This window comes from Bombus fervidus, chromosome 3 (genome assembly GCF_041682495.2).
Source record: "Bombus fervidus isolate BK054 chromosome 3, iyBomFerv1, whole genome shotgun sequence".
In the NCBI taxonomy this organism is placed as follows: Eukaryota; Metazoa; Arthropoda; class Insecta; order Hymenoptera; family Apidae; genus Bombus; species Bombus fervidus.
The window spans coordinates 3,123,619-3,150,922 of record NC_091519.1 but is presented as its reverse complement, the minus strand read 5'-3'; the positions used below and the strand labels follow the sequence as shown (position 1 = coordinate 3,150,922).

Below are 27,304 nucleotides of genomic sequence, written 5' to 3'. Positions count from 1 at the left end.
TTTAACATTAATCTTACCATATCCGGTTAATTTAAATTTTATTTCTTTTGTTCATCCAATTTCATGTAAATTATTATACTAACAAAAATTGAGAAACGGATTAATCAGGTAATGTAAGAATTTACATAAAGTTAGATGAACAAAAGAAATAACAATGAATGTACAATTTTAAATTAAATTTTGAAACCTAGTAAAATTAATATTAATAGTACATCCTTATATTTTTCAAGCACTATCACGATCAGAAAAAGTGAGCCTGAATTTTCATTCATTACAGTGTTATTACTATCTTAATTAAAAAGAGCAACTTGAAAAAATTATCAACTATTTCAGAATCATTTGATCAACGTGTATCCATTAATTGTAAGTTAATCTCAAATTTTCTCATAAATGTTATTCGTACAGTGACTCAACCGTTGTACAGCGATGTAAGTAGGGATAACACTTGTACGGCGTTCACGCATCTTCAAGCTACATCATGTGTAGTTGAAAAGTCACCAGTATTGTTCGCGCTGTGTTCCTTACAATTTCGACGGTGCATCGCGCGTTCCCCGTATCTTTCGATCATCTATAGCTTCTTTCTAAATTGTACAACAATCTAATTGACGTAGATAGATTCATGAATTCTAAAAAAGGGAAAAATATGAATTGTCTGTCATAGACAGCGTAAGCTTTTAATATAGTGTGTTCGATAAAGTAGTGATTAAATGTACAAACTACGAAAGTGTTTGGAACCGATTTCACACGTGAACCGTAATCGTACGAACAACTGTCAAGAAAAATAGCGATAAATCTCTGTACTTCGTTAACATTCAAGGTAACGATATATATAGCTTCTTGTTGAAACACTTGCAAATAATTAATTGTCAATAAAAATAAATAAATAAAATTTTATGTTAGCCAATAACGACAATGTAACGATACATCTCTCCCATGAAGAAATCATTTCTTCGAAATATATTTCGTAAGAATTACGAAAAGTGAGTTTTTAACTAAAGTGTAATGCTTTTAATTTTTCAAAAGTTACACCAAATGTCAAGTATATCGAATACTTTATTTTATATTTATAAAAAAAATTGAAAAGCATCGTTTGTTAATTATTGCAAGCGACAATAAAGAGATTATTTTTTGTATTACAAAACTGGCTTCAGTTTTTGGGAAATTTATAAAAGGAGGGGGATACAGCCGTTACCTGAAGAATATGTAGCCCGCATCTTTTATTCGATGTCGTCTCGACCTATATTTTCGTACTGTTAGTTACACGTCGCCCTTTCAATTCCACACTTCCTCTTTTTTTTTTTTTTTTTCTTCTCTCTACTTTTACGTCACCCATGAAATTTACCGGTAAACTTAATCGACAATATGATAAACTATGTAAATTTATGCAGAAAACAATCTATTTTTTAAATACAGTGTATTGTTGATAACTTAAGGAAGGAAGACATCTATTAAAACATGTGAAAAGATACGTTTCAATATGTTAGTTATGTTTATATAACGCTACAGTTGATTTAAAAAAATTCTAACCATATTCATGTAATATTGCTCAATATATTGATCTGTAATACTGATAATATGTATATCGTTGAATTGTGATATTTTATCTTTTGTATCGTAGTGTGTATGTGTAATAGCTTCGAATACTCGGTTAATTTTAATGTTTGAAGATAATTAGCTGTCTTCTTTCTCTTGCAAGAAATTACTCTCGTTTAGCGATAATATGATGCTAATATATACGAACAGCGCTATTTTTAATGATTTACTTGATCTAATAAGGATGACTTGTACGTACGTGCATGATGCATCACGTAACTAAGATACAAGAAATTTACAGGGTCGGGAAAAATCATAATTTTTTAAATTAATAAAATACCAGGATTTATTATTAATCTGTTTTTAGAGGAAATTCTAATCACTTATTATAAATTTTTATAACTGTATCTATTTTAAAATGTATTAAAAATGTATCTATTTCTTGAAAAAATTCAGTCATACCTAAATTTCCTATCTCCTTTCTTCTTCCGAAGTTTAAAATATCGTGTCTTTTTTGAAAAGTTGTACTGTCTTTTCTTTATTTTCTTTTTTTTTTTTTTTTTTTGTCGAAATCCAGCGTTATCGGTAAGTCGTTTGCAGCCTTTCTTTTTAGCAACGGTTGCCATTCGTATTTTGTGAATGACACCGGTGGTCTACGTGCTCAAAATACAAGATATGTTCACGACAAAAAGGTCACACGATTGATGGTTCAAAGAATTCGAATCGTTCAGCATATATTGCCACTCAGAATCGTACTTTCTCGGCATAAAGAATCACAAGGAACTTGCCTTCTCTCGACTCGTGATTTATACTCTTCATCGTCGTTCTTACATTTACGTTGTCTTTAACTGCACTGAAAAATTTATTGACTCGCAGTGGTTTGATCGTCTGTAGCAGTTGTCAATTCACCAATTACACTCAATTTGTTTGTAATTGAATCTCAATAAGCTTACCGTATAAAATGTTTATTAACGTCCAATAGAGTAAGCTTTTCAGTTAGGCGATGCTTAAGATAATTAATTCGCGTGAATCATATGATTTAAATTTCTTTCACTATGTTAACGAAGTTAGTCGTTTGCAAATCTTTGGAATATTTACAATTGCTTCGTAATAATTTTATCAATAATGTTAACGATTTAATCATCTTAAACATCGGCTGACTCGAAAATTTATTCCAATTGGCAAACGTTAATGAACTTTCTTATATTCGAGTTGATTCTTGTCGAACTTAAATTTTTGAATTTGAATATTTTTTGTACAAGCTTACTGTAAGTAATTCACCTGTTGTTCCATTACCCTGTATATTATCTTATCATCGAGGTTCAAATTGCAATGATAATATAAGTGATAGAAAATATAAATATTTACGTGTATACTTTTATGAGTACCAAGAAAATTCGCCTAAAATCTAATCGCAAGTGACGCAAAAATTTCTTGCAAATGTTTCACAATTTCGGTCACGTTCGTGTCATCCATACGTGTCGTTTCCACGTAAAACTTTTCAAACACGATAAACGTTTTTTTACGTTATATAATTAACATCTGGCTGTGTACTTTTGTTACTCATGCGCTCAATTTTTCATAGAGATAATGTCTGATGATTTTCTCGCTTAAAACTGGAAATATCGATAAAACTTCTTTTCCATTAGTCTTTCATGCAATTAGGATTGCATCAAAATATATTTTAGCTATTTTCGTATACTTTGCTAAAAAGTTTACTTCAGAATCTATTTCTTTTTTTTTTTTTCAATTTTTCCATCTTTTGACATAAATTCAGTTCTTATCATAATTAACGATTCTCGTGATAAATAATTGGCAATTAATTATGACTGTGTCATATGAAATAATTAAAAAAACCATAGAAACGATGTTAAATTAATCTTTTTTCTGTTTCGCTATCGTTCAAGTGTGTTTCTATGACCTAACTAATTGCTATCTTAGGCAACTCGATGCTTCAATTAATCAGTTAATTCAATTTAGCTTTCGCCTAATTAAACACCCTATTTCACCATCTCTAACGAGAATGATCGGCTAATTAAAAGGATTTAATCTCAATTGGGTGACTAGAATGTACAGTTTTTACAATCAATTTACTTAATTACAAATTAATAAATATACACAGTCTAGTCATTAGACACATGTTCGCCATTGTTTATTTTACGTTATTCATACATCTTGACCATTCCAAGAATAATAACAATAGCTTACAAGTTCGTTGGTTTCCAAAAAAGCTAACGGGATCCGTCATATAAAAATACAAGACTGGCTTAATTAGCGGATACCATCGCGACACGGAAATAAGCCTTGGAAATTGATAAAACAAACGATTTAACGCGCCGTCACGCATTCTCCTCCAACGATAATCAACCGGTCAGCTACACCGTTGATAAGCGATAATTCAAAAACATATTACGCATATAATGTGTATGTGGAACGTGTTAGATGACAGTGAGTAATGAGGCAGTCGAGCGTTAATTACAATGAGACCAGACTTTCAATTGCGAGTCCAGGAGGAGGAGGAGGTCCTACCTATGGTAAATTCATTCAGTTCATTCATTGCTGATGCGAAGATCAAATAAATTAAAAAGAAAATTCTTTCGACTTTCCGCTTCGATACATACGTAATCCTGCAGTTCTTCTAGGGTCTATATGAACCAAAGTGAAAATTATGTTGCAATAGATATTATTAAAACATACACAGTGACTTGAATTAATTTTCCGAAACATTTGTTTCTAATGCATAGTTGACTGTTTTCTAATATATGAAAACAAATATTGTTGTTGCTATTTATTCAACGTATACTTTTCCCAAATAAGAAAAAAGAAGCAAATAATACTTCATTTCATGAGGTGTTTAAATATAATACGAGTGCAATAATATGGAATTTGAAGAAATAGTAATATTAGTTCAGAGTTTCAAAGTTACGTTAAATTACAACAAGTTGCGAAAACAAGTGCAGCGAAATTGCTAAACGTAGGCTCTCAAAAAATAATCGACCGGCTGGAGATAGTTGATAATTGATAATTAACGAGTACCCAAACAAAACCAGCACAGACGATACACAATTAGTTTTTCACATATTACCTATGACCTCTTACTATGCAAATAAACTGATTCTTTTATCGGTTAGCTTATAATTATAAAGTCACTAAGACCGTTGCAAAAATCTATCAATTTTTAATTATCAAGTCTATTAATCGAACGGTTGATTTATTTACAAAGTTGTATAATTTTTTTAATGTAAAATCTACTAAAGAATAACTTCTCAGAACTGGCATTAATATCCACATATTGTTATCATCGCGTACAATACTCGATTGTGTTATAATTGAAAGATGACCTTAAACGCGAGGCCAAACGAATACCTTAATTAACGCGTTATTCTAATTAGGTTGATCAATGATCGAACGACCATGATTTTGCAGTTAGACTCGCGGATATCGCGTTAATTTAGAAATGACACACACCGTGCCTAATTCCGCGCTAGTTAAGGAGGCAAATGATCGAATAAAAATGAGTACATAATATGCACACAATGAAAGTGTATCTTAGCGGCGCGGCACACAAAGCGCTGCGCAGCATGTCAAATAGCTGCGCTAAATAAGGCTGCCAGATAACAACAACTGTACTCGCCGGTGGAATAATAATTGTGTTACGATACCTGGCGCAAATGTACTATGGCATTTTGTAGTGGTAAAGACAAAAAATGCATCTGTGTGTCTCAAGATCATCATACAGAGACTGAAGATATTCATCGATGGACTTTGCCGTGTCTTTGTGACGACCAGGAAGAGGTTTCTGTAAAATTAAATTATCGTCAGAGCAAGTAGCTGTTGCACATTACCATCCATAGCTCTTGTTATGTATCTTATTAGAATTTTTACTTTTCTCTATACTCGTAAGAAAATCAATATGTAACTATAGAATTATCATATAGAAATTTGGTTCAAATAGATGTGGTTTACAACTGGAAAATAGTATAAATTAGAAATTGCCAAGAGGCTGAATGTTTAATTCTTTCTTCCGTAAAAGGAAAAAAGAGAACAACCTATCCTACGAGATAAGATGTCAAGTTTTTTTAACGATCATTAAAATTCTTTAAGCCTGAAAAGCCTGAATGGCAGGAACTCTCCACGGAGGATTCTCCAATGTCTGGGCTCGTCGGATCTTTACGTGGCTTGGAGGATAATTGTGGGAACACAGGGCAACCGTATCGCAGGCACAGCCTCGCTTTATCTCTCCACTCGAATTTGGCCGCTTTTCCGCTTCCTAACAATCAAGAAGCTTCGCCTTTTCACGTCGTCGATTCAGCACGAAGAAGATTCAGTAATGTCAGCGACGTTGTTTCCAGAAAGATTTCTCATACGATTCGATGGAGAACGGTTTCAGCTTCGATCGAGCTCACAGTATCACAGGTATTTACTTGCGTATCATCATCTGTAACATTAATCTCCTAATGTAAGTTTAATCAGTAATATAGTTAAGTTATTAATATGAATTGGGAATCCGAGTGATAAATTAAATCTTCTTCCGCGGTTAACAGATTAATTAATAGCATGATAACAATTTACTTAATTAATGTTTATGTGTAGGGATCGTCGTTGTGTGCTCAATACATCCGAAATCGTTTAAAACGATCTGGAATCTTTCATCGAAAGTTGGGTTTGAAAAGAATGAGAAGCGCCATGTTGCTTCCTGGAGGTGCAGTCGTTGGTGAAGTTTATCCAGAGTTAGTGTCAGTTGGAGCTGAACTGGAAAAGATGCATCCAAATTTGTTCAATCGTGTTGCACGACAAATCGGTTGTGGTAGTTTCTCATCAGAACAGTCTGCCAGCGAGGCCATTGCCGATATCTCCAGGGAAATGATCAGGAATGGAGAAATGACTTGGAGCAAAGTGATAGCCCTTTACGCGGTTGCTGGTGGTATTGCCGTAGATTGCGTACGTCAGGGTAAACCCGAGTATTTACCTGCTATACAGAGAGGTAGTTATTTCAAAGTTGAAATGCTATTCCTTTAATCTTGATCTCCTTACGCTTAAAAACATTTTTAATTTGAGGTATGACGGATGTATTGGAAGAAGACCTTGCAGCATGGATACAAGCTAACGGTGGATGGGTAAGATGAAGTGCATTATATAAGGAAGATATAATAGCCGAATGTTCTTTAAATTGAAAAAAACATATATTTTTAATTTCAGTCCGCTTTAGCAACACGATACAGACCTGTTACGGAAGAAACAACGTGGTATTCACGGAAGCTTATATTCTTATTTTTATTCACCGTCTTGCTCATTTTTGTGATCTCTATATTTTTAAAATTTGTAGTTTTATAATACATATAATTATGTAATACAATTACATATAAAGTGACTTATACTGTATAGTATTTAAATGTAAATTCTCATTTATGTAAAATATTTGTATATTAGATTCCAAAAGTTAAACAAGTCGTCGTGACATTTATCTCATCAACGATTAAAAATTTTGTTTAACCGAAATATTTGGAAACACGGGTGCTTTGTACTTTATTTTTATATATTTTAATAAGTAATTTGTATAAAGAAAGATGCTGTTACGCTTTCAGGTATCCATTTCTTGCTTCATTGTTTCGTTTTTTTGTATTTCTGCTTCCGGTAATTCAATTTCGTCTCGCTTAAACGGAGCCTTTTCAGTAGCTTCCTGGCGAAAATTTTTTGTCTCACTGCTTGGTAAAAATATAAAAATTATGTGCAAAATATTCGATATTGTGCAATGTGATAAATTTATTCAATTTACTTGTGTCTTTGCAACGTTTGCCATATATTCAAGAAAATTTTGGTTCGTTTCTTTCTTATTGATTACTCGAAGATATTCTTTTCTTGCGTTCAATACCTCATCCAGTTGCTTTCTGTGTCTAATCGCTAATTCTAATGCTCTAAATCAATAATTAATATATTAAAAATAGCAATATTTTTGAAAGATTGTTTTATAAATTTGAAAAATGGTACCTATTCCAATTATATATTTCAATGTTAATTCGTACAGCTTCCTCAGTTAGTCCGTTTTGCAAAAGTATGCCTTCTGCAGTTAACAGATCTCCTGACAGAAGCGCCATTTCCGCTAATCTTTCTGTTTTATTTGGTAGACTCTAATTTCAAAGATTTAAGATTTTATTTAGAAAATGAAGATATTTTAATCTCATGTTCTTATTATTACCTTTATATACTGAATATAATTAACTTTATCGTATCGCGAAATTGCTGCATATGCTTCTTCCGCAGCATCTAATTCTTTATTGTCAGTTGCCATAACAGCCATGCAAGTCCACAATACTTCATTCTATTCATAATCTTTGTGTCAAGAAATTTCGATTTATTTGAAAGAAGAGGATAGATATTAATTACCTGAGCAATTCGACAAAGAGACAGTGCTTCTTTCCATCTTTTGTTCAGTATATGTTGATGAAGACTAATAAAAAACGTATAAAAGGAAGAAGCCACTAATGCTCCATCACCGCGTCGTATCATTACCATCCCATTATAGACATTAGCTACACTTGGCTGTTTACCAAACTCACTAAAAGCATTAATAAAACTTGTATTGTTATTGAAAAATAACGAATCGCATTTTATACAATAAAGTTAGAAACCTGCTTTCTTTATCGATCCTTGTTTTTCGTATAATTTTACGATCGCTATAATGCACACAATTAGGACACAACCATACGGATAATGTTGCATCCAACATCGCTGCTAAAACATTTGCATCAGTCGCCCATGCAATATCTTGCGCCATAGCAGCTAAACAAATAAAATGAATAAGTATAAATGTATTCCTAGCAAATCGTATAAATAAATCTTTTTTAACATTGCGTACCTATTTTACATACTCTACCAAAACCAGGAATTCGTATAGAAACTAGAAACAGATCTTTGTTTATATCGATTAATGCTACTTGTCGATCAGTTATTCCGCCAACATGATTCAACGCAACTCTTGTAATACTTTGAAGATGTGTGTAAGTCTGGTTTTCTGTTATAGGTTTATTATAAGCCACTTCTAACACATGAAGAACTAAAAAATTTTGTAATAATCTTTATATATTTTTACTTCCTCTTTTTTATTTAAAAACTTGTTTTATCATACGTTTTTCGTTACTTTGCGATCGTATAACTAAAGTATCAGAACATAACGATACACAAGGTGGATAAAGTCGTTCCTGTGTTATTCCTTTCCATTTTGGAGTTCCTAATAAACGACCTTCATAACTGTACAATGACACGCTATTCCATTCAACTAATAAAAAATGCCTATAAAATAATGCGTTTATAAATTATTTCGTTTTCTCTTAATCTCTTAATATTTTTTCAATGTATGAAATAATTAATATCTACTTTTCTGCAAGAAGTACCGCTGATACACTAGTATTTTTTAAATCGAATATAGCAGGAGTATTCCAATTTGCTACCGAATAAACATGACACTGTGCTGGTGTAATTACAACTAAATAATCAAAACCAAATTCCAGCTGCACCACGCGATCCGATATCTCTAATGTTTCTCGTATTTCATTACCCACATTTCTGACTTCAATTACTTTTCTTTTGACCAACGTGGCTTCGTAATTATTCCATTCCAGTCTTCTGTTTTCCGTTCACATGAAATACGCAAGCATGTATATATTTACATAATATTTTATTTCAATGATTTTTGTACCTGTCTATTATATGTCCTGTTGATACAGTTCCATTACTACAAGCCATAGCTACTTGAGTGCTATCACTTGACCAAGCAATACTGTATATACTTCCAGAATTTATTTTTTCTAATGAATGAGACCACTAAAAGTATATGCATATCAGTAAAAAAGAGTACATAAATATATAATAAAATATGTAATATGAACCAACTCCTGTTTTATCACAAAGTTTGATTGTGTTAAATGATCCAACAGCAAAGTAATCCCCAGAAAAGCTCCATCTTACTGATGTAATAGGATAATCTCCTATGCTACTAGAAAATAGCTGAGTGCCATTAGAATCCCATACCTTAAATGAAAATTTAATTTCTCATTGATTCTTTCATTTGCATAGTCAGATTTTTCTTTAAATTTTTCATATTCCACCTTATATCTACAATCTTCCCCACCAGAAATTATCAATCCATGAGTGTGACTCCAACATAAAACCAAAATCAGACCATCATGAGCCAATAACTGAAATAAGGTTTTTCTTCAAATATTATCTCTTTCTTTAATTGTACAAATATCGTATACGTTTGTTAAATATTATTTAACCTTGCGAGGTTTGGAATTGGAATTAAGAGACTGAAAAGTTAAGTGAGCTCCCTGAGAATATAATACTGTCGTACAATCTGAACTCCAGGCAGCAGATAGTATGGGAAACATGCCTTTAACAACAACAGAGCGAAGCATGCCACTACGTGACCATACTTTTATCAAACCATCTTCACCAGCTAGGATTATGATAAATTAGAAATTAACCAAATAGTAATTACTCCAATAACTACCTCATCTAAGATGTTTTAATTACCAGTCAAGAGTGCGGAGCCATCACTACTCCATCTGCCTACTGTCGTTGCTCCTTTATGAGCATCTATGCTCTTTTCTATACGTCCATTTTTATTAACTAAATGATATTTTCCTATAACAAAGATATCAAAGCCAAAACTAATAATACTGAAAAATGAAGTTACAACCAAAATAGTACATTTTAGTATTACATCTTTAAGTATAAAAACAAATACCGTCGGCTGTAGTAATTAACAGAACATCTAACGACTGTTTTTTAGTAATTAGCGCCGCATAATTTGGCCGCGGATGCCATTGCATGTCGGTCGGATAAAAATCATTAGGAAATTCCGTAACAATGCTAGAATGTGCGGTTCCACCTTCCAAATGCCACGCTATTAATAAATGATCCTCTCTGAAAAGGTAATCACTTAGATTATTTATATTTTTTCTCGTAAATACAAAATCATACCCGCATGAATAAATCTCTTCCGTCGAGCTCCATGCTACACAAGTTACCAAACGCTTATGACCATTACGATTTTGTGCAGATATTTTAAATCTCATTTTACACCTATCTGTCACCTTAATCCCTGTCTAAATGTACGTGTAAAAACGTTTGCGGCTTCACGTAAAATTACCATGCACTTAACATCGAACAACATTCTATACATGTACAAATTCGATCGCATGTTTACAGCAACCTTGAAGTCCGGGAATTTGTTGGTGTATAGTTACTATAGTAACAGAACGTACACCTGCGTATTATACTTTTGATGGAATGAGAACTCATCGGATGAAACCCAATTTTACACACGTTTATTAAAGCTTTCTCAATACAACTCATTAATCTTCATTAGCACAACCTCAGATTCCTCTCCACAGTACAAATAAATCCACGAAGCTGGCGAATCCTTGTAAGGATGCCGGCACCCGGACTTCACAACCTTTTCATTATTACTTTTATAAACGATGGTGTCTCATAATGTTACAAACATTTTTTTTTTGTTTACGCGATGATACAATGCCGGCATTGGAAGATATCGCTTACATTGAATGCAATGTAATAATTATACATATATAAAATAGAACATTTTGGAGATAACGCTCAGATCTGTACAACCGAGAAATTATACATTTACTGTGTATATATAGTATGTATATATATATATATATAATATATCTCTATTCACGTAAATCTATATAAATGTACATATACGTTAGTTTGTATTATTCTTATACATATGCTTACAGGCTGTCGCGCAAATCTCGCGATGAATATTAGGATAGTTGGTCGCATGAAGATAAACGAATAAAATTGTACACCATGATGAAAATGAAATATGAAAATGATATGCTAGTAAGATAAGAGAGAGAAATACAGAGAAATATAGCAACAGATAACAAAAAAAAAAAACAATCGACGTGATACGTGATGACGAGACTTATGAAACGAGCAAAAAAATAAAAATAAATTCGGAGATTCAATAGACAGGATGTGCTGCATTGTCATATGCATACTTAGCAATTACTCAGTGTATCATCGTTCCTATAATCAAGGAACAACCGTGCATTCTTACAACGTATTGATGACATAATTAGAATGCTCCCAAAAGTAGTTTGAAAATTTCACACTGTACTTTTAAAAAATATTACTAATCCTATATTATTTATTAAGAATAAATACAATAGTTTTACTCAAATATTACTATACATATTAATTATATCGCCGATAAAAAATAAATTGCGTTAAAAAAATTGAGTTGAATAATATATAAATCTTTTAGTTTTGAAAACTTTTCTACAAATACAGTGGGAATTATTCAAATCATGTAACAACTATCCTGAGAAACAATCTGTACAGAATATATTAAACTCGTTTGATACTGCATAACAGCTTAGCATAAAACGCCTCGTGATATTTACACCTACTTATGTCACTACATCGCTCACTTTCTCAATTAATTTGCTTATTATAGTTATCTTAAGAGTATGCATTATTAATATCATTACATCAACATCCTATGTTTTACTTTTATATTTTGATTAATACGTAACCTTGGTTTATCATTTTTGATAAAGGACGCGTTTTGCTTTCAGTTTCACCAAATTCAAATCATTATTGACGATATCGTACTATTAATATTTTTACAAATGATATTATATAGTATCGATGATTAACATTTGCAATGTGCATCCCTCATATTTACAACATTCTCTAATTAAAATCTTTTACATATCTATTGTTTCTTGTCATAAATAATATGTCATTATGCTATGACGCTCATATTATTCCTCATCAGTTTTTTTTTGGCATAGGAACCTTTTCGACGCACGCATTCTCGAGCTTCTTTCTAATCAACTTTTTCTAATACTGATCGTTTTTTTAATTATGCGGATACAATTCATTTTCGATCGCAGCCCTAACATATTTTTTAATGTAGCATACAAACACATGAACATGTGCACTCATAGTGAAACAGATATAGCAAGAATTAATTAAAATTAGTCACATGAAAGTATAATGATTTTAAACGTAAAAACAGTAATTTAAAAAGATCCATGGAAATATAAGGTGGTCAACATATCTGGAGCATATGATCAGTTTATGAATGACTTTTACAAATTCAAAATATTTCCATTTGATCTATGCTAAATTAATTGATATGTTTACTTAACATTTAATTTATTATCTTGCTATATCTCTTTTACTAAAATACGCGTCATATTTGAAGATCACCCTGTTTATTAACTGTTAGAAAATAGCAGTGCCAGTTGACATATTACTATCGTATTTTTGTTGCACTGCATATAATCTTAAAAGCGTTTATGGTGAAATATTATATCATTTCAAGTTTTACAATTTGTTCGATAACTAATATTTTAATAATTCATTCATAATAATAACAATATCAGTTGTCTTAGTCACTCACTTAGATTTGCACATTATGATTGAGAATCTCATATTTATTAAATTTTTCGGCAATTTCATTCTAGATATTAGAATACAAACAAGATTTTAATAAGTAGAATAATACCTATAGCTGCCATTTTTATATTTCCCTTCATATGTATATTTCGATTAGATGTTAATGCAAAATTTCATAAAACACCGATAAAATCATCCACTTTCCTCAGAAGGTAGCTGCGAATGCTTCAAGACACAAAATCATGTCCCGTTACATAAAATGCTTCTACAAAATTGTATAAATTACGAATTAATGCATAATTACATATCTTTATATACAAACATACAGTCTCGTCATGGAATGGTATGACAATATATATGTAGATGTGAGTGCGTATATATATTATCATTTAGTTCAAATACACCTATAACTTCTTTAGAACTATAATACAACCATTAGACTAACGTTTCATATTACTGGCGGACATTGAACAATGTCAACGATGACGAAGGACAAACATCGTTATTAAAATTCAACAAGTGAAATCGTCGATTCGATTTACACAAGTTCAAAAAATATAAATGCTTTTTGTAAAAAAGTTTTTAATTTATACGATCGCGTACCAAATACCACAAATAGGTCAATAATTAAAAAGATGAGATCAAACGATCGATAAGGATAAAGAATAAACATGATAGCTACATATTTCTTTTGCTATAGGTTTCGAGAGCATAAGCAGACTTAAAAATGAAAATAACGAATAGATGAAAATAAACCTCTACAGAAAGAAGCTCAGTTCAACGCGTGACTGTTTCTACGTCTTAGGAACACTCTACTGTTAACTGGATAAACTCTGGTTAACAGTATTAATGAGCTGCCAAGAGCTAATTCAACAGGAGCTTGTCGACCACCAGGCAATCTAATGAAAACAGTAGCTACAGCAGCTACTCCATCGTCAGTAGGCTCAACTGCTACCGGTCTAACGTCACTGTGAAAGCTAACTAATTTATTACGTCTGCTTTTCCGTTGAGGCGAGCTTGCATTACAATCGTTACCATCTCGGTCATAAATGATGGTAGCCGATGCGAATGGTCTTTTAGCCATATGCAACATCTCGACAACATGCCTTCTCCGCGCTCTTCGAACATCCGCCGCTTGTTTCGCTTTCCACGCGACTACGCAACCAGCTAAAAATAAGAAAAAACAAGAGAAAAACACAGAAAAAAAGACGAACAAATCAATGTGAAGTTGATCCTGTCGAAAAAAGATCATCCCGTAAGCAGCTCGACCACTGATTTCCGGATGTACAGGATCAATTGCCCTCAATGCGATATGAAATTTCGTTTCGTGAAGTTCATGTTTGTCCTGTGGCAATGTTAAGACCAACCGATTCGTAAGGTTTCTAACAACCAAGAACGTGTTTCTATTTTCGATTGTTAAAAACGTAGCCAAACCGTTTGCGTAGCGTTCCATCACAATGTATTGAGGACCGGTATTCCAAGTTGGTTCGGTAGTAGTGCCGTTCATAACAAATGAAAACGTGTTATGAGGATGGAATTCGACAATTTTCATTTGGCTATGAGTTTGTTTATCTAACCATATATTATGTGGATCCTTACGCCATATAAATCTGCTATCCAATTCGACCTATAAGCAATTTTTGGTTAGAAGATATCTAATATTTAATGCCTTATAAATAGAAGAAGTATTTTAAACCCATACATCTTGATATCCAGTTGATGAATTTAATGTAACAACGAAAGAATCATCCCGAGGACTAAGAAATAGGTCTAAAGCCCCTTGAGTTACATCCACCATGACTCTAATATCGACATTCATAAAACGTGGTTGTACCATATAAAATACCGTTTGACCGGGATTCAATGGTTTGGGTTTCATTTTACATTCATCTGTAATTAGTGAAAATAATCAATTTTTACATCTGAATACGCGAAGATCAATAAAAGGAAGTATATAATTCATCGATGGAGGAGTACGAACCATAAGATCCTCCTGATATAATAAGATGTTGCAATTTTAAAAAAATAATATTTAATTAAAGTATGTAATATAATCATATAACAAATGCACATAGCAGACAGATTTAGAAAATGTGATAGAATTTTTATATTAGAATATTTTTAAAATAAAATAATCATAAAATAATATGATGATAAAACTATGGCATAAACCTGTTAAATAACCTACCTATTAATTTAGAATCAAAACACATCTTGTTGTCAACTGTTACAGTTTTATAACACTGATGACCCATAGTTGGTGTACCAGCATAATTTTCTTTACATTTACTGCATTGCACCATCCAACATGGTGAGCCACCAGTGTTTGTACCCTTCATAGGTCCACTGGTACAAGTTGGATCACTTTCTGTATTATTACCACAATTACACTTTTCCCCTGTTACAGGATCACAAGTGAATCCATGTCCGTGACATTCACAACTAGAAAAATATATTTTTCACGTAATACATAGAATTCTAAGTACATATAGTGTAATAAAATACAAGTAACAAAGTTCATATAATAATACTAACGGTCGACATACGTCACGAAGATCTTCGGTTCCCCTGAAATAACCAGTCATACATTCCCCACATTTGTCACCTTTCGTATTATTTCCACAGTTTACGCATTTTGCTTTAGCTACAGGGCCTTCAACTAATTGCTTTTTTAATAATTCTATAGACATCTTATCAATTGAATTTGGATCCTATAGAAAAATGATATTTTCGTTTCTAAAAACGTCGATATTTATTCTTATTTTTATATATAGTTGTAGTTTCAGTATGAAGAATAAATTACCGGTACAGTCATGCTTTCATTAATACATATTCGAGTATGCCCATTGCAATACTCAAGACAAGGAACACATTGTCCATTGTCCGCTGGATTTCCAACAAACAAAGGCAAACATTTGTCACATTGTGGTCCCATAGTGTTATTATGGCACTCTAAGCAAACATCTAATCTATCTGGGCCGGCACAATTGCTGTGACCATTACACTGGCACTGAATTGAACAATTGGCACCTACATAGCCAAAGTCACAACGACAAACATTTGGTTCTATACACGTTCCTCTAACGCAACCTTGCATACACATCGGAACACAAATTTTTCTAAAAAGAAAAAGAAAAAGATAAATTATGTATATGTATAATAAAAATGTTATAAATATAAGATATATAAACAAATAATTCAAAATTCATACTTGAACCTTACCTCCCAAATTCATTAAATGATGATGGGCTGAAATAAATATAAAATAATTAATAAATTATCAATGCAATAAAATTAATGAAAAAAGAAACAAAAGTTACGTTTCAGTTTTATATCCGTCGCCACACATGCATTCGAACCCTTCCTCTAAATCGAAACATTTTTCACTTTTTGGAGAGCACGTATGGTGTCCGTTCGTACATTCATTTTCTGGTGGACATCTTACATAATGCCAAGAAAATACTGGTTTTGATATTACATTCGGGATTAGCATTGTAACATTATCTAGGATTCCCAAAGACTCTAAATAATATAGGAGTGGTATAAATGCTGTAATTTTTCAAATGAATTACTAAACATTAAATACTACATATTATATTTGCTTACGTGGTTCAGTTTGAGGAAATTGTTGATCGTATAACATTCCACATGTTCCACCAGCTGGATGGTCTGCTGGTGCTTCAAGAGAGCCTTCTGTACATATTCCTTGTCCAGTTATATTAGCTGAATCCAGAGAACACCACCCGCAATGTGAGTGTTTCAAACATGTACTGCATTGTTTAAAAACTGAACATGGTTCAGGACAATGATCCATATCGGAACTACGTAATACCAGTCCACATACACCGCCAGCACAGTATAGAGGTTGATATGACGGAGAAATACACTACGATTTGTTAATTGATTGTAAGATTTCAGATAATTAGTTCCAGTTTCTCAAAATAATATATTTACTTCATTAAGCTGCGTCGACCATCTACATTCCCGCCAACCACCTTCGGCCCCCGTGCCTTTTAGACAACTTCTACAGTCTTTATGATCAGCGCATCGTTTTTCACATTGCGTACTTCCCATTTTAATACTTGATCGTTCAAAAATGTCATCTGGTACACAATTCCAATCGTATACGGGTTCTCCCGTTACTGCAAGTCCTAATTCCGCTATAAATGTTTTGAAAAATTAAGAATCATCTAAAAACTATTAAGTGCTTTGCATTTTTTGATATTTTTTTTAAGACTCACATGTTTTTAAGACCTGCCTTGTCCACACGCAACCTTCAAGGCTATTACATTTCTCACAATCACTTGCTGGACATTGTCGCTCTCCACATTGATTTACATCTGTTACCGATATTTGTCTAATATTGCATTTATTTAATTCGTCGCAATCTTTTTCGGACGGTATGCACTTTCCATTTGGACAGTTTGTACACCATTTACATACTGGCTCGTCATTTTGATAATATGGCCATTCTGCTAAACATTCTGTGCAAGTTTTAAAATTTTGACATTTTCTACTGACCATCCATTCTGAATTACAAAAAATTCCATTTGATCGTTGAGCTTGTGTAACGTTAATATCACATCTAAAACGGATATTTTTGTCATATAGTTGAAATCACTTATAAATATGTTCACCGAAATATAAAAATTTACCTGTCATCTTTATTAATTGATACTTCATTAGAGAAACAAAATGAAGCATTTTTTCCACTAATTGTAATAACAGAACAAAAGGAACATCCAAAATATTTTCTGCAAGTGATTTTGTCTGTCCAAAGATTACACAAATCTTCCGGTATGCTTATAAGTGTGACATGGCTTTTAATTCCACCATCGAAACCACCAACTACATATACAGCATTAGATTCTGGATCAGCATGAGTCATTGCATGAGCATATGCTGGTGGTGGTGGACTTCCAATTACTTCCATATCTTTTGTTATTAAACGAATCCATAAATTACATGAATATTTATAAGCAATCAATGAATCAGAAGTATTATGTGGATTTTGACGACCACCAAATATTACCATATATTCATCAGTAGTGACAGCAGAATGAAGAAATCTAGCTTGTGGCTGTAATAAAATGTTATTTTTATTAACAAGAAAAAACCAAATAATAATTGATGAAATATTTACTTACTAAACTACTTCCATCAGTAAGATCATCATCAAATGGTGGAAGTACAGACCACGTGCGAGTTTTATAATTCAATGCATATAATTTATTAGAAATAAATGTTCGATTTATCGCATAAGTGTATCCACCAAAAATGTAAAAACTATCTGACTTGCTATGGTATACAGTTGAATGACCATATACTCCTAATGGTCCATTTCCAATTGTATTTATTGTATCCCAAGCTTCGGTTTCTAAATTAAATTCCCATACTGTATCGAGGTAACCATACTTAGGACTAAATCCTCCAATTAATATTAGACTTTCTGATTCTCCATTTCTACGTAAAGTTAACGTATGTCCCGCCAAAAGTGGTGGTTCCCTCTTAAATTCATCCTGTATAATTTGCATCCACCTCTGATTTTGCAAACTAAATTTCCAAAAGTCGCTTAAAGTATTATTCGATAATCCTTGAATATCTTCTTGTTTCATTGACAAACCACCATAGACATATATTTGTTGCCTACTATGGACTATTTCAGTTGCATGGAAATATCTACCTTGAGGCATTGTTGCCTCTGAAGTAGATTCTACTGTAATAGGCATCCATGTATTATTTTTAGTATCAAAAAGTCTAATATCATTTAAAGGACCATGACTAAGAGAGTATCCCCCAAACATCCATAAACTACCCCTTCTGTCAGCAACCAACGTATGACCAAATCGCGGTAAAGTTTTTCTCAGATGGTCTAAATGATCGGCTAAGTATTCGGAGTTAAACAGCTCAGTAAAAATTAACTGATGTTCTTTAATCTTAATTGAGCAATCACGTCCTCCATAACCAGGTGTACAAACACAACGCCCGTAACCTTTATCGCAAATTCCTTGTTTCTTAGATGAAGTGCAATTATTAGGGCATATTTCGATATCACAGCTGATTCCTACAAAACCAGCTTTACATAAACAATTACCATTACGGCATTCTCGATTTCCGGGGCAGTCATTACATGTCATTATCAAGTAACTTGCATTGAAACCTTCTACTTCGTCCAATTGTTTATAATGAACAGTAAGAAATCCAGATTTAGCTTCTACAGTAACAGGATAATCTGTACTTTCTGTACAGTAAACACCTAAAAGTTGACTCTGATGACTAGTCGATGATGAAACAAATTGAGGAAGTCCATCATATACATAAACACTATTTTCTTGGCAACTAACATTAATATCATCATGTATAGTAAATTGTATGACACTTTGAATTCCTGAGAGCATGTTGTCTGATGAAAGATCTGTTTTTGGACTTACTATCCAAAGACACTCTCTTGTTGGAGAATCTCCAAGGTGACTTTCCCATAATGATAACTGTGAGTGTCTGCTGCCAAGACCTTGTTTGCCATTTCCTTCTCCCCCAAGCATACCTCGAGACATACAACCATAGTAACACATTCCGCCATCTCTTGGATCACCGTAATAGCCTTTTTTACAACGCTGACACATATCTCCTTGTGTATTATCACGGCAGAAGCATACACCAGTTTGCAGATCACAGATGTCTAAATCTTTGTCTCCATGCTCATTGCAATTACACTTTCTGCACCCAAGAGGTGTTGTAGCATTACCATAACTGCCTGCTTTACATTCTTCGCAATATTTACCAGTAGTCCAATCTTGACACTTATCACAAATGCCTGGTCCTTGTAAGCAAGTGGAATGATTATAACAACCACAATTTGTTCTACAATCTGGCCCTGTCCAGCCAAGGTTACATTCACATTTATAGTCAGGTGCTTCACTACAGTAACCATTCACACATTTCTCATAACAAGTCTTGGTACAGTTTTCTTTGCCATCTCCATTGAAACCTCTTTTACACTGACAGCTAAAACTACCATGAGTATTTGTGCATACTGCATTGGGATGACAATCATGCAAACCTAAATCACATTCGTCGACGTCTGGACATTGAGCATATGCCCAACCTGATTCATCCGTATCTAAAGTGATATTTTGATATTCATTGATGACTAAACTACAATTGACGTGCGGTTGATTAAAATCTCCTTGTACACATGCTCCTATAATAGGGTTTTCTAAACTGTAACACCACCCACAACTTAATGAGTGTAAGCAGTTCGAACAGTTCGTGTGTCGACTACAGCTTTTGCATTGATCATTGCCTGTTAAAGATGATCCAGACCTTGATGTTACTCCCATTAAACCAGCTTGATCCATCCATTCTCGACACAAACCAAATTGATATTCAGATGTATATACCGAAAAAGAAAAACATTCCTGCGTGGCCTCACACCAGACGCACCTTCCGCGCTCATCTAAACATTGTGTACAATTTGAACGTTGTCTACAAGGAATTGGACATTGATCAAAACTAATAACTGCATTAGGCAGTCTACCTATCCTTGCACAACGAGCTTCCTCTGTCCACCATTCACACAAATTACTACCAACACAAGATTCACATGAAATATAATTAGAACAATTAGCACAAGCTGATGGAGTGATAGTTAAATAATGCCATTCGCGAATAGGATTTCCATCTTCATCCCACTCTACATCAGCGACACAACTTTCCGTTTCGTTAATTGAACGTGAGAGACATTTATTGATGATATCACACCAGCCGCACGAAGAATCGGTTAAACAGTGAAGGCAATTTTTATATTGATGGCAAGAACCATTTTGAAATGGTTCGAGATATTCAAATGTAAATACTTTTGGATTCTCTGTTTTTTTGTTGTGAGTAATTTCCATTTTACTAGCATATGCATAACTTGTAGTAACCATTCTCTTCGATTCGAAATCTAATAAATATCTTCCTGGCAACAACATCATTTGATGTCCATCTGGCCATTTTGTTGGAATACATTGCGATGTCTCGGCAGTTAAATTTGCAACTAATTCCTAAACAAATTTAATGAAAGAATTTATACTCCATATTAACATACTATAAAGCAATTTAAATTGTTAAATTAAATAAAAAATAGATGTGCAATTTACCAATTCCTGAGGATCATCGCTTCTTGATACATGTAAAGTTGCACTATTATAACTGACACAAATTTTCAAATGCTCCACTGTGCTATCCCAAAAAGATTGAGGTGGTCTGAGAAAGCCAATTAATCTAGCAATCATTTCTCCTCCAAGTGCTGACTCTGTTTTTGCTCCTTGCATAGATGGAACATTAAAATCTACCGTAGTGGCATTAACTATTGTTACCGAGTCAGGCTGACTAAAGTTTACTGGGGGTTTATATTTTAAAAATGTCAATCCAGGCCTTTTATCCATTTCTCGACATTCTTCAACTTTCATAATTTCTGTGCCTTTCGGACCCCACCATCCAGGTATTTGTGACGGTGTATCGTCTCGAAGACCACAAACACCATAATTATCATCTTTATGATGACAACGTGCGTTCTGGACACACCACGTACAAGTTCCGCGATTTAGCTTATTCGACACAGATTTTTTTCCACGTGCAGTTGTACCCCATCCTCCACCAGGTTGGCCATGTATTAAACAAGAATGACAATCTCCAAGTGCAGGACAAACGCCTAGACAACGCGTCGTTTGAAGATTTGTTGTACAATTACTACCAATAGTTCTGCCATAACATATCTAAAATAAATCAAACATTTTTGATATTAAATATTCATTACATAAAAAATAGTAGTTACGTTTTCTACATTAGCAAGATACCTCGTCTGCCGAACACCAACCACATTCTGGATTAGCTGTGCATTCCATCAAACTTTTATGCCTTGAACAAATTTGTTCAGGTTCTATATTATCTTCATCTCCTGGTGCAAGCATTGGCGGTAATGTATATGCAAGCAAATCTGCATTTACGTTTCCATGATAACCACCAACTAATAGCAATGTATTTCCATTCCGCACATCTGCTGCATGTGCAAATACTCCCTGTTGTTTTGGATAACGAGAATCTAGAATATTATAATAAAAGTTTTAAGATGAAAATAATTAAGATTTTGCATGATTTTTATTTTAACTATTGAAGTTTCCATTTACCTTTGTCATTTAGACCTAGTACATCATGGCTTACCCAAGCATGACAGCCTAAGTGATAAAGATACATCTGATTATCATAACAAATTTCTTCTTTATTATGTCTATGAGAATATCCGCCAAATACAACTAGATAATTCCCTGAAAAATTTTTTAATAGAATTTAATATGTACTGCTTTGTGATTTATTTAATAACAATTACAATAAAGACATATAATTACCTATAATATTACAAGTATGAAATGCCCGTTCTCTTGGAACATAAGTATCTCTCAAGTGTGCTCTCGGATAATGAATTTCAGACCAAACTTTTCTGTCAAGTTGAAATACAAACATTCTATCTGATAATTTACTGAAACGTGCTACACTGGCTACTACTCCTCCATAAACTAATAAAGAATTAGTAGCATGATGATACACAGTGGAATGTGCAACTACACGTACATCTAATTCTTTACCACCTCGGGGATGTACTTCTTTCCATCTTTCCGTGGTTGCTGTGGGATCAGCTAGAATTGAAACAAATTTAACACAAAATATTTTTCTTTTCTCTTTTGTATCATAATAATAATAATAATAATAATAATAATAATAAAAATAAAATAATAATAATTATAAATAATAAATATGCTTTGTTCAATAAACTTACATAAATTCAATTCAATCTTATACAAACTCGACGAAAATTCACCGTCAACTGTACTACCACCAAAAAGATAAATATAATTATTTGCTAAAGTAAGAGTATGCCTTGTTAATTGCGGTGGATAAAATGGCGAATTTTTTGCTCGTAATGTCCAGGTGCGTGTGTTAACATTGTAATGCCACAGTTCATTAGATAAAGAACCATCTTGTACTTTCCCCCCATATATAACAAAACCACCTACCAATTACATAATTTGTAAATCATACTATAATTGTGTTAATTCTTTTTTTCATATTTTGAATAGGTGTACGACTGACCGTCATATCTACAAGCTGCGTGACCATATCGCGGACTTGGTGTGGGTAATTTATCAATTGGTGATTTAGTAGACTCATTTTTTGTCTTAGATTCTTGGGCATAAATGTTTTCTCTAATAGAATCTTCTGCATTTTGTTCTTCCCAATTTAATACACCACTTTTTATATGAAATTTTTGATAGGGATTTAGATTCTCAAGATTTCTACGATGTCTAATGTAACAGTAAGTAAATAGAAAAATAGCATTAACTACGAATTAACATTATATTAATATTCAGTAATTTATATTGCGCATCTTATTTTTTACCTTGTAGTTTGCGCATATCGAGGTCTAGGACGTCTAGAATGTTTCCTCCTAAGGTCATCATTTCTTTCTATCCTAACTGTACTTTTACTTGTTTCAATATTTCTGCCTTCATGAATTTTTTCTTCGCGATCTTTATGGTCTGCACTTCTAAATTTTGACCAGTCATGTCCATTTTCTGCATTTCCAAGATTACGTGAACTAAAAGTATTATTGTCTTTAATGCTAGAAAGTACTTTCCACATAAGGGAGGATTTACGAAGACCATATAATTCTTTTTCATCTGCATCTGTCCGTTTTAATTCAGTAGCAAGAAGCATAGGATCCAAATATTCTGCAGATGAGATGCCTTCTGTTTTAAACATACATGGTAAATAATTTTATAATACAGCATATATTCAAATATTTGTAATTATAATAAGTATATTTAGTACTTTCTGTTTACCTAGTTCATTACCATACTCGTCTTCCCATTGACTTGCGCTAAATCGATACACTTCCAAATTATTGAGTATATAATTCAAATCATAGCCACCAAACACATAAAGAGAATCAGTTTCTTTTATATAAACTGCAGTATGTGCTGCTCGTGGTCTTAATCCACCTTCTGAATGAGAAAGCCAATGCCATCTATTTATCATATTTAGTAATTAGTAAACTACTAACTAATTAATTGTGTTATATTTAATGCAATAATATATTTAGTAACAAACTTGTTGCCCTCAGGATGAGTTCTGTGTAATGAACAAGATTGTCCTGAGTATCCATTTTGACAGTCACATCGTTTTAAACCACACTCTCCATTATAACTACAATTATTTGGACAAAGAGCTCTGGAGCAATCTCTGCCACCCCAATCATTCTCACAAAAGCAAGTATTATCAATACATTTTCCATGATTTGTACAATTATTTGAACAATTTGTAACTGAAAATTCTGCATGGAAGCCATCCAAAACATAATTTGTATCACTGTATAAGAGTATTAACATCTATAAAAGAGAAAATAAAGTTACTATATTGTTTAATAATTATAAAATATGAAAGACTTCAAATTTACATACATAACCAGATGATGATGTCACTTGTTGTGGTTCTGTTTTTCCACTGAAACTACCTAGGAGTGGAGATCGAAAAGAATCTCCATCATAAACAAAAACATAATCATAACTACATTCTGTTCCCATGGTACGAAAACTTAAAGTGATAAACTGACGGCTGTTATTTGCTGCAAAATATATGCATCGAACAATTATAAAAAAAAAATAAAGAAATATTCTTACAAATATCATATTAAATTTTTTACCTTTTATAAGCCATTCACAATGGGAATCTTGAGTATAATTTGAGCCCAAAGGTCCATCACTAATGATCCCCCAAGAATCAGTAAAAACTTTCCTAGTTTTATCACATGGAATTTGTTTTGGAGATGTCTGCGGAGCTAATTCGAAGCCCCGCAACAGGCAACTCCATATTGTAATCCATAGTGTGGTGGACAAGACCCACCCCATTACAGTATATTCGCCTCACTGCTGCTTGATAAAGTAAAACTCATCATCCACGTTCATTGGTCTGTTTTTCGAATAAGTTGGTTGTAAAAAGTTCATATAATGAGTCATATCTGAAAGAATATGCTTTTCGTTATTTCAATCAATATTAATATTTGTTATTTCAATTAATAGCATATAACATAGTTCATTATTTATTAAATATAATGTTCTTTTTCTATATAACAAGAAAATAATAGTAATTATTATTATCAGATAGATAATTTTGCATGATTAATTATTAAAACAAAAATAATTGTATGCTCATGTAATTGTATATACATGTTTTTTCTTGAAACTATCACTATATCATATAATAAATATAGAAAAGCAATAACATATATATATATATATTTTAGTTTATTAATAAATTAAATATAAAATTAAGAATTGAATGAAAAAAATTAAATTAAATTATTATAAATGGTATGCAATAAAATCTTTTTGTCATAGTTGTTTATACAAACATTTATTAGCCAGTATTGTTAGTTCTGTATTATAAAAACAGTCTTAAATCACATCACAGTGTTCAAGTATATCGTATCACAGTTATGTTGTACAATAATCATGCAAGCGTCAAACATAACATCATGACTAGAACTTTAGACGCTTATTAAATAAAAAAAAGTTAAAACAAATATTGATTCATAAATACTCTAGTCTAAAATTTGTAACAAGTAACAAGACAACAAAACACTATAATTTTTATCAATTGAAACAAAATCAAGAATAACATTCTTTAACTAAATAGATGCGATAGAACTTCAGCTGCGATTGAATCAAAACATTATGTACATACACACACATACACGTCAGAAAAATCTGCACCGTGCTATACTTTGAACAGTTGCATTCTCTGAACGCCAGTTATTTTGAAAATATGTATCCCGATTATTGTGACTCAGATATTGTTATGACAAACCGATAAGTAGTAAAATAAATGTGCAAATACAAACAGACAAGAATTATCGTGTAAACTCCGTTCAGCCTCGCCTGTTGACACCTTGGCTGTCTCTGCATACGAGGTCAGGGTGGGGGCTCTTCAACCGCCATTAAATTCCCCTCGTTTCGAATGCGGTCTCAATATTCGAAAGTTTCCAGGGACACTTCGATTGAAAAAACGCCATACAAAATCGCTTTCCGTCATAGGTTCAATCTGGTTTAATTCATGCCCACGTGACGTTGACCAAGTCGCTTATATATTTTCGCAATAAAATTAAATCATTCTTTCATAGAATTTTTACACGTTCGCTCTTTATGATATCAAGATGTAACGTAGAGATGGATGATTTTTTTGTTGAATATTTAATTGTATTGAAAATAGACGCATGGTAATTTTTTTTGCAAATATGAAACGTTGAAAAATAATAAACCGGATTCAAAACTGAATACACAAGTAAATTGTTTTTATTAATAAATGTCTAACTTTTTTTTTAAATATTTTATGATCTATAATCTAAATATATTATATTAATTATATTTAATCTAAAATTATCATACTTTTTGCTTTATGAAAGAGGTATTTATGGTCGAGTTATGTTTCAAAACCATGAAAAAGTAAAGAAGACAATACTCATATACACACACACACACACATATATACATATGCGCACATGATGAAATTATTGATTTTTTATAATTCCATGCATAATTTTCGCAAAATTTAGCAAAACATTAGGTAGGAATTGTTTTGTGAGGACAGAGAGAGAAGAGACGTTCTAGTGGAATTTGTGTAGTAATAAATTTATAGATTAGTTTTTAAACTTTAATTTTCGAAAACTAGCGTTCTTCATGAATATCTATTGTAAATACTCATAATTTATTCTTTTAGATTTTATTCCGGAAATAAATAAATATTGTTACAATAGTAATTGCATTCACATTTAAATAATTTACATCACAAAAATAATCTAGTTTAGAAGTTAACATTAATGTTATCACATTATGGTCGTATTGCTCACATTTATAATTTTAAATATGTTATTATATAATTAATATATTATTTACAAACACGAGGCATTAGAATCGTACATCCTGCTGTCTTTTACAAGTTGAATAAGTTAATTACAAATGTAAAAAACTGTTTAAAGTACAGATAATTAGACAATTTTCCTAATACCGATGAATAAAATTTATATATAAAATATCCTAAAGAATAAACCAAGTACTTTGAAGATTTAGTTATTATGTAATTTAGTTATATCAATAAATAAAATGTATGAAGTTTTAATTTTTATTTATCACATCAAAATGTATTTGAAGTCAAGTTAATTATCTCGACCTTCGATATAATTTTCAGCTAAATAAAAAGTAAACGACCCATAATGTGTTAACTACGTATCATATTCGAC

General features: G+C 32.4%; 3 protein-coding genes across 11 annotated transcripts; 1 reads left to right on the top strand and 2 right to left on the bottom strand.

Moving 5' to 3' along the window:
* The first annotated feature begins 216 nt into the window (after positions 1-216).
* On the top strand, positions 217-6,981 carry LOC139985909 (bcl-2-related ovarian killer protein). Of its 3 annotated transcripts, none has more exons than XM_072000798.1 (5): positions 217-817; positions 5,638-5,949; positions 6,127-6,517; positions 6,592-6,650; positions 6,733-6,981. In XM_072000798.1, exons 2-5 carry the CDS (start codon positions 5,683-5,685, stop codon positions 6,865-6,867), a joined length of 852 nt encoding a protein of 283 aa, XP_071856899.1. In that variant the 5' UTR covers positions 217-817; positions 5,638-5,682; the 3' UTR covers positions 6,868-6,981. The 3 variants fall into 3 exon arrangements, with proteins under 3 accessions (XP_071856899.1, XP_071856898.1, XP_071856897.1); XM_072000797.1 differs by lacking the exon at positions 217-817 and adding an exon at positions 2,839-4,067; XM_072000796.1 differs by lacking the exon at positions 217-817 and adding an exon at positions 4,497-5,328.
* On the bottom strand, positions 6,695-10,689 carry Oseg5 (intraflagellar transport protein Oseg5). 6 transcript variants are annotated; one of them, XM_072000748.1, is made up of 16 exons: positions 10,516-10,689; positions 10,280-10,458; positions 10,066-10,176; positions 9,810-9,988; positions 9,639-9,728; positions 9,424-9,561; positions 9,230-9,354; positions 8,908-9,156; positions 8,660-8,823; positions 8,390-8,587; positions 8,163-8,313; positions 7,918-8,089; positions 7,730-7,852; positions 7,522-7,661; positions 7,310-7,448; positions 6,695-7,231 (listed from the first exon to the last, which is right to left on the bottom strand). In XM_072000748.1, exons 1-16 carry the CDS (start codon positions 10,608-10,610, stop codon positions 7,115-7,117), a joined length of 2,370 nt encoding a protein of 789 aa, XP_071856849.1. In that variant the 5' UTR covers positions 10,611-10,689; the 3' UTR covers positions 6,695-7,114. The 6 variants fall into 6 exon arrangements, with proteins under 6 accessions (XP_071856849.1, XP_071856851.1, XP_071856852.1 ...); XM_072000750.1 differs by having other exon boundaries at positions 6,695-7,213; XM_072000751.1 differs by having other exon boundaries at positions 6,695-7,238; positions 10,280-10,689.
* A 151-nt stretch (positions 10,690-10,840) lies between these two features.
* Megf8 (multiple EGF like domains 8) lies at positions 10,841-26,428 on the bottom strand. 2 transcript variants are annotated; one of them, XM_072000725.1, is made up of 25 exons: positions 25,421-26,428; positions 24,713-25,027; positions 24,471-24,634; positions 24,121-24,398; positions 23,853-24,037; positions 23,411-23,759; positions 23,104-23,315; positions 22,790-23,023; positions 22,362-22,649; positions 22,143-22,280; positions 21,813-22,057; positions 21,114-21,731; positions 18,120-21,017; positions 17,628-18,052; positions 17,214-17,557; positions 16,927-17,132; positions 16,579-16,858; positions 16,293-16,494; positions 16,195-16,221; positions 15,776-16,091; positions 15,508-15,683; positions 15,161-15,414; positions 14,954-14,965; positions 14,675-14,862; positions 10,841-14,599 (listed from the first exon to the last, which is right to left on the bottom strand). In XM_072000725.1, exons 2-25 carry the CDS (start codon positions 24,915-24,917, stop codon positions 13,745-13,747), a joined length of 9,099 nt encoding a protein of 3,032 aa, XP_071856826.1. In that variant the 5' UTR covers positions 24,918-25,027; positions 25,421-26,428; the 3' UTR covers positions 10,841-13,744. The 2 variants fall into 2 exon arrangements, with proteins under 2 accessions (XP_071856826.1, XP_071856827.1); XM_072000726.1 differs by lacking the exons at positions 23,853-24,037; positions 24,121-24,398; positions 24,471-24,634; positions 24,713-25,027; positions 25,421-26,428 and having other exon boundaries at positions 23,104-23,352; positions 23,411-23,603.
* Positions 26,429-27,304: the final 876 nt, after the last annotated feature.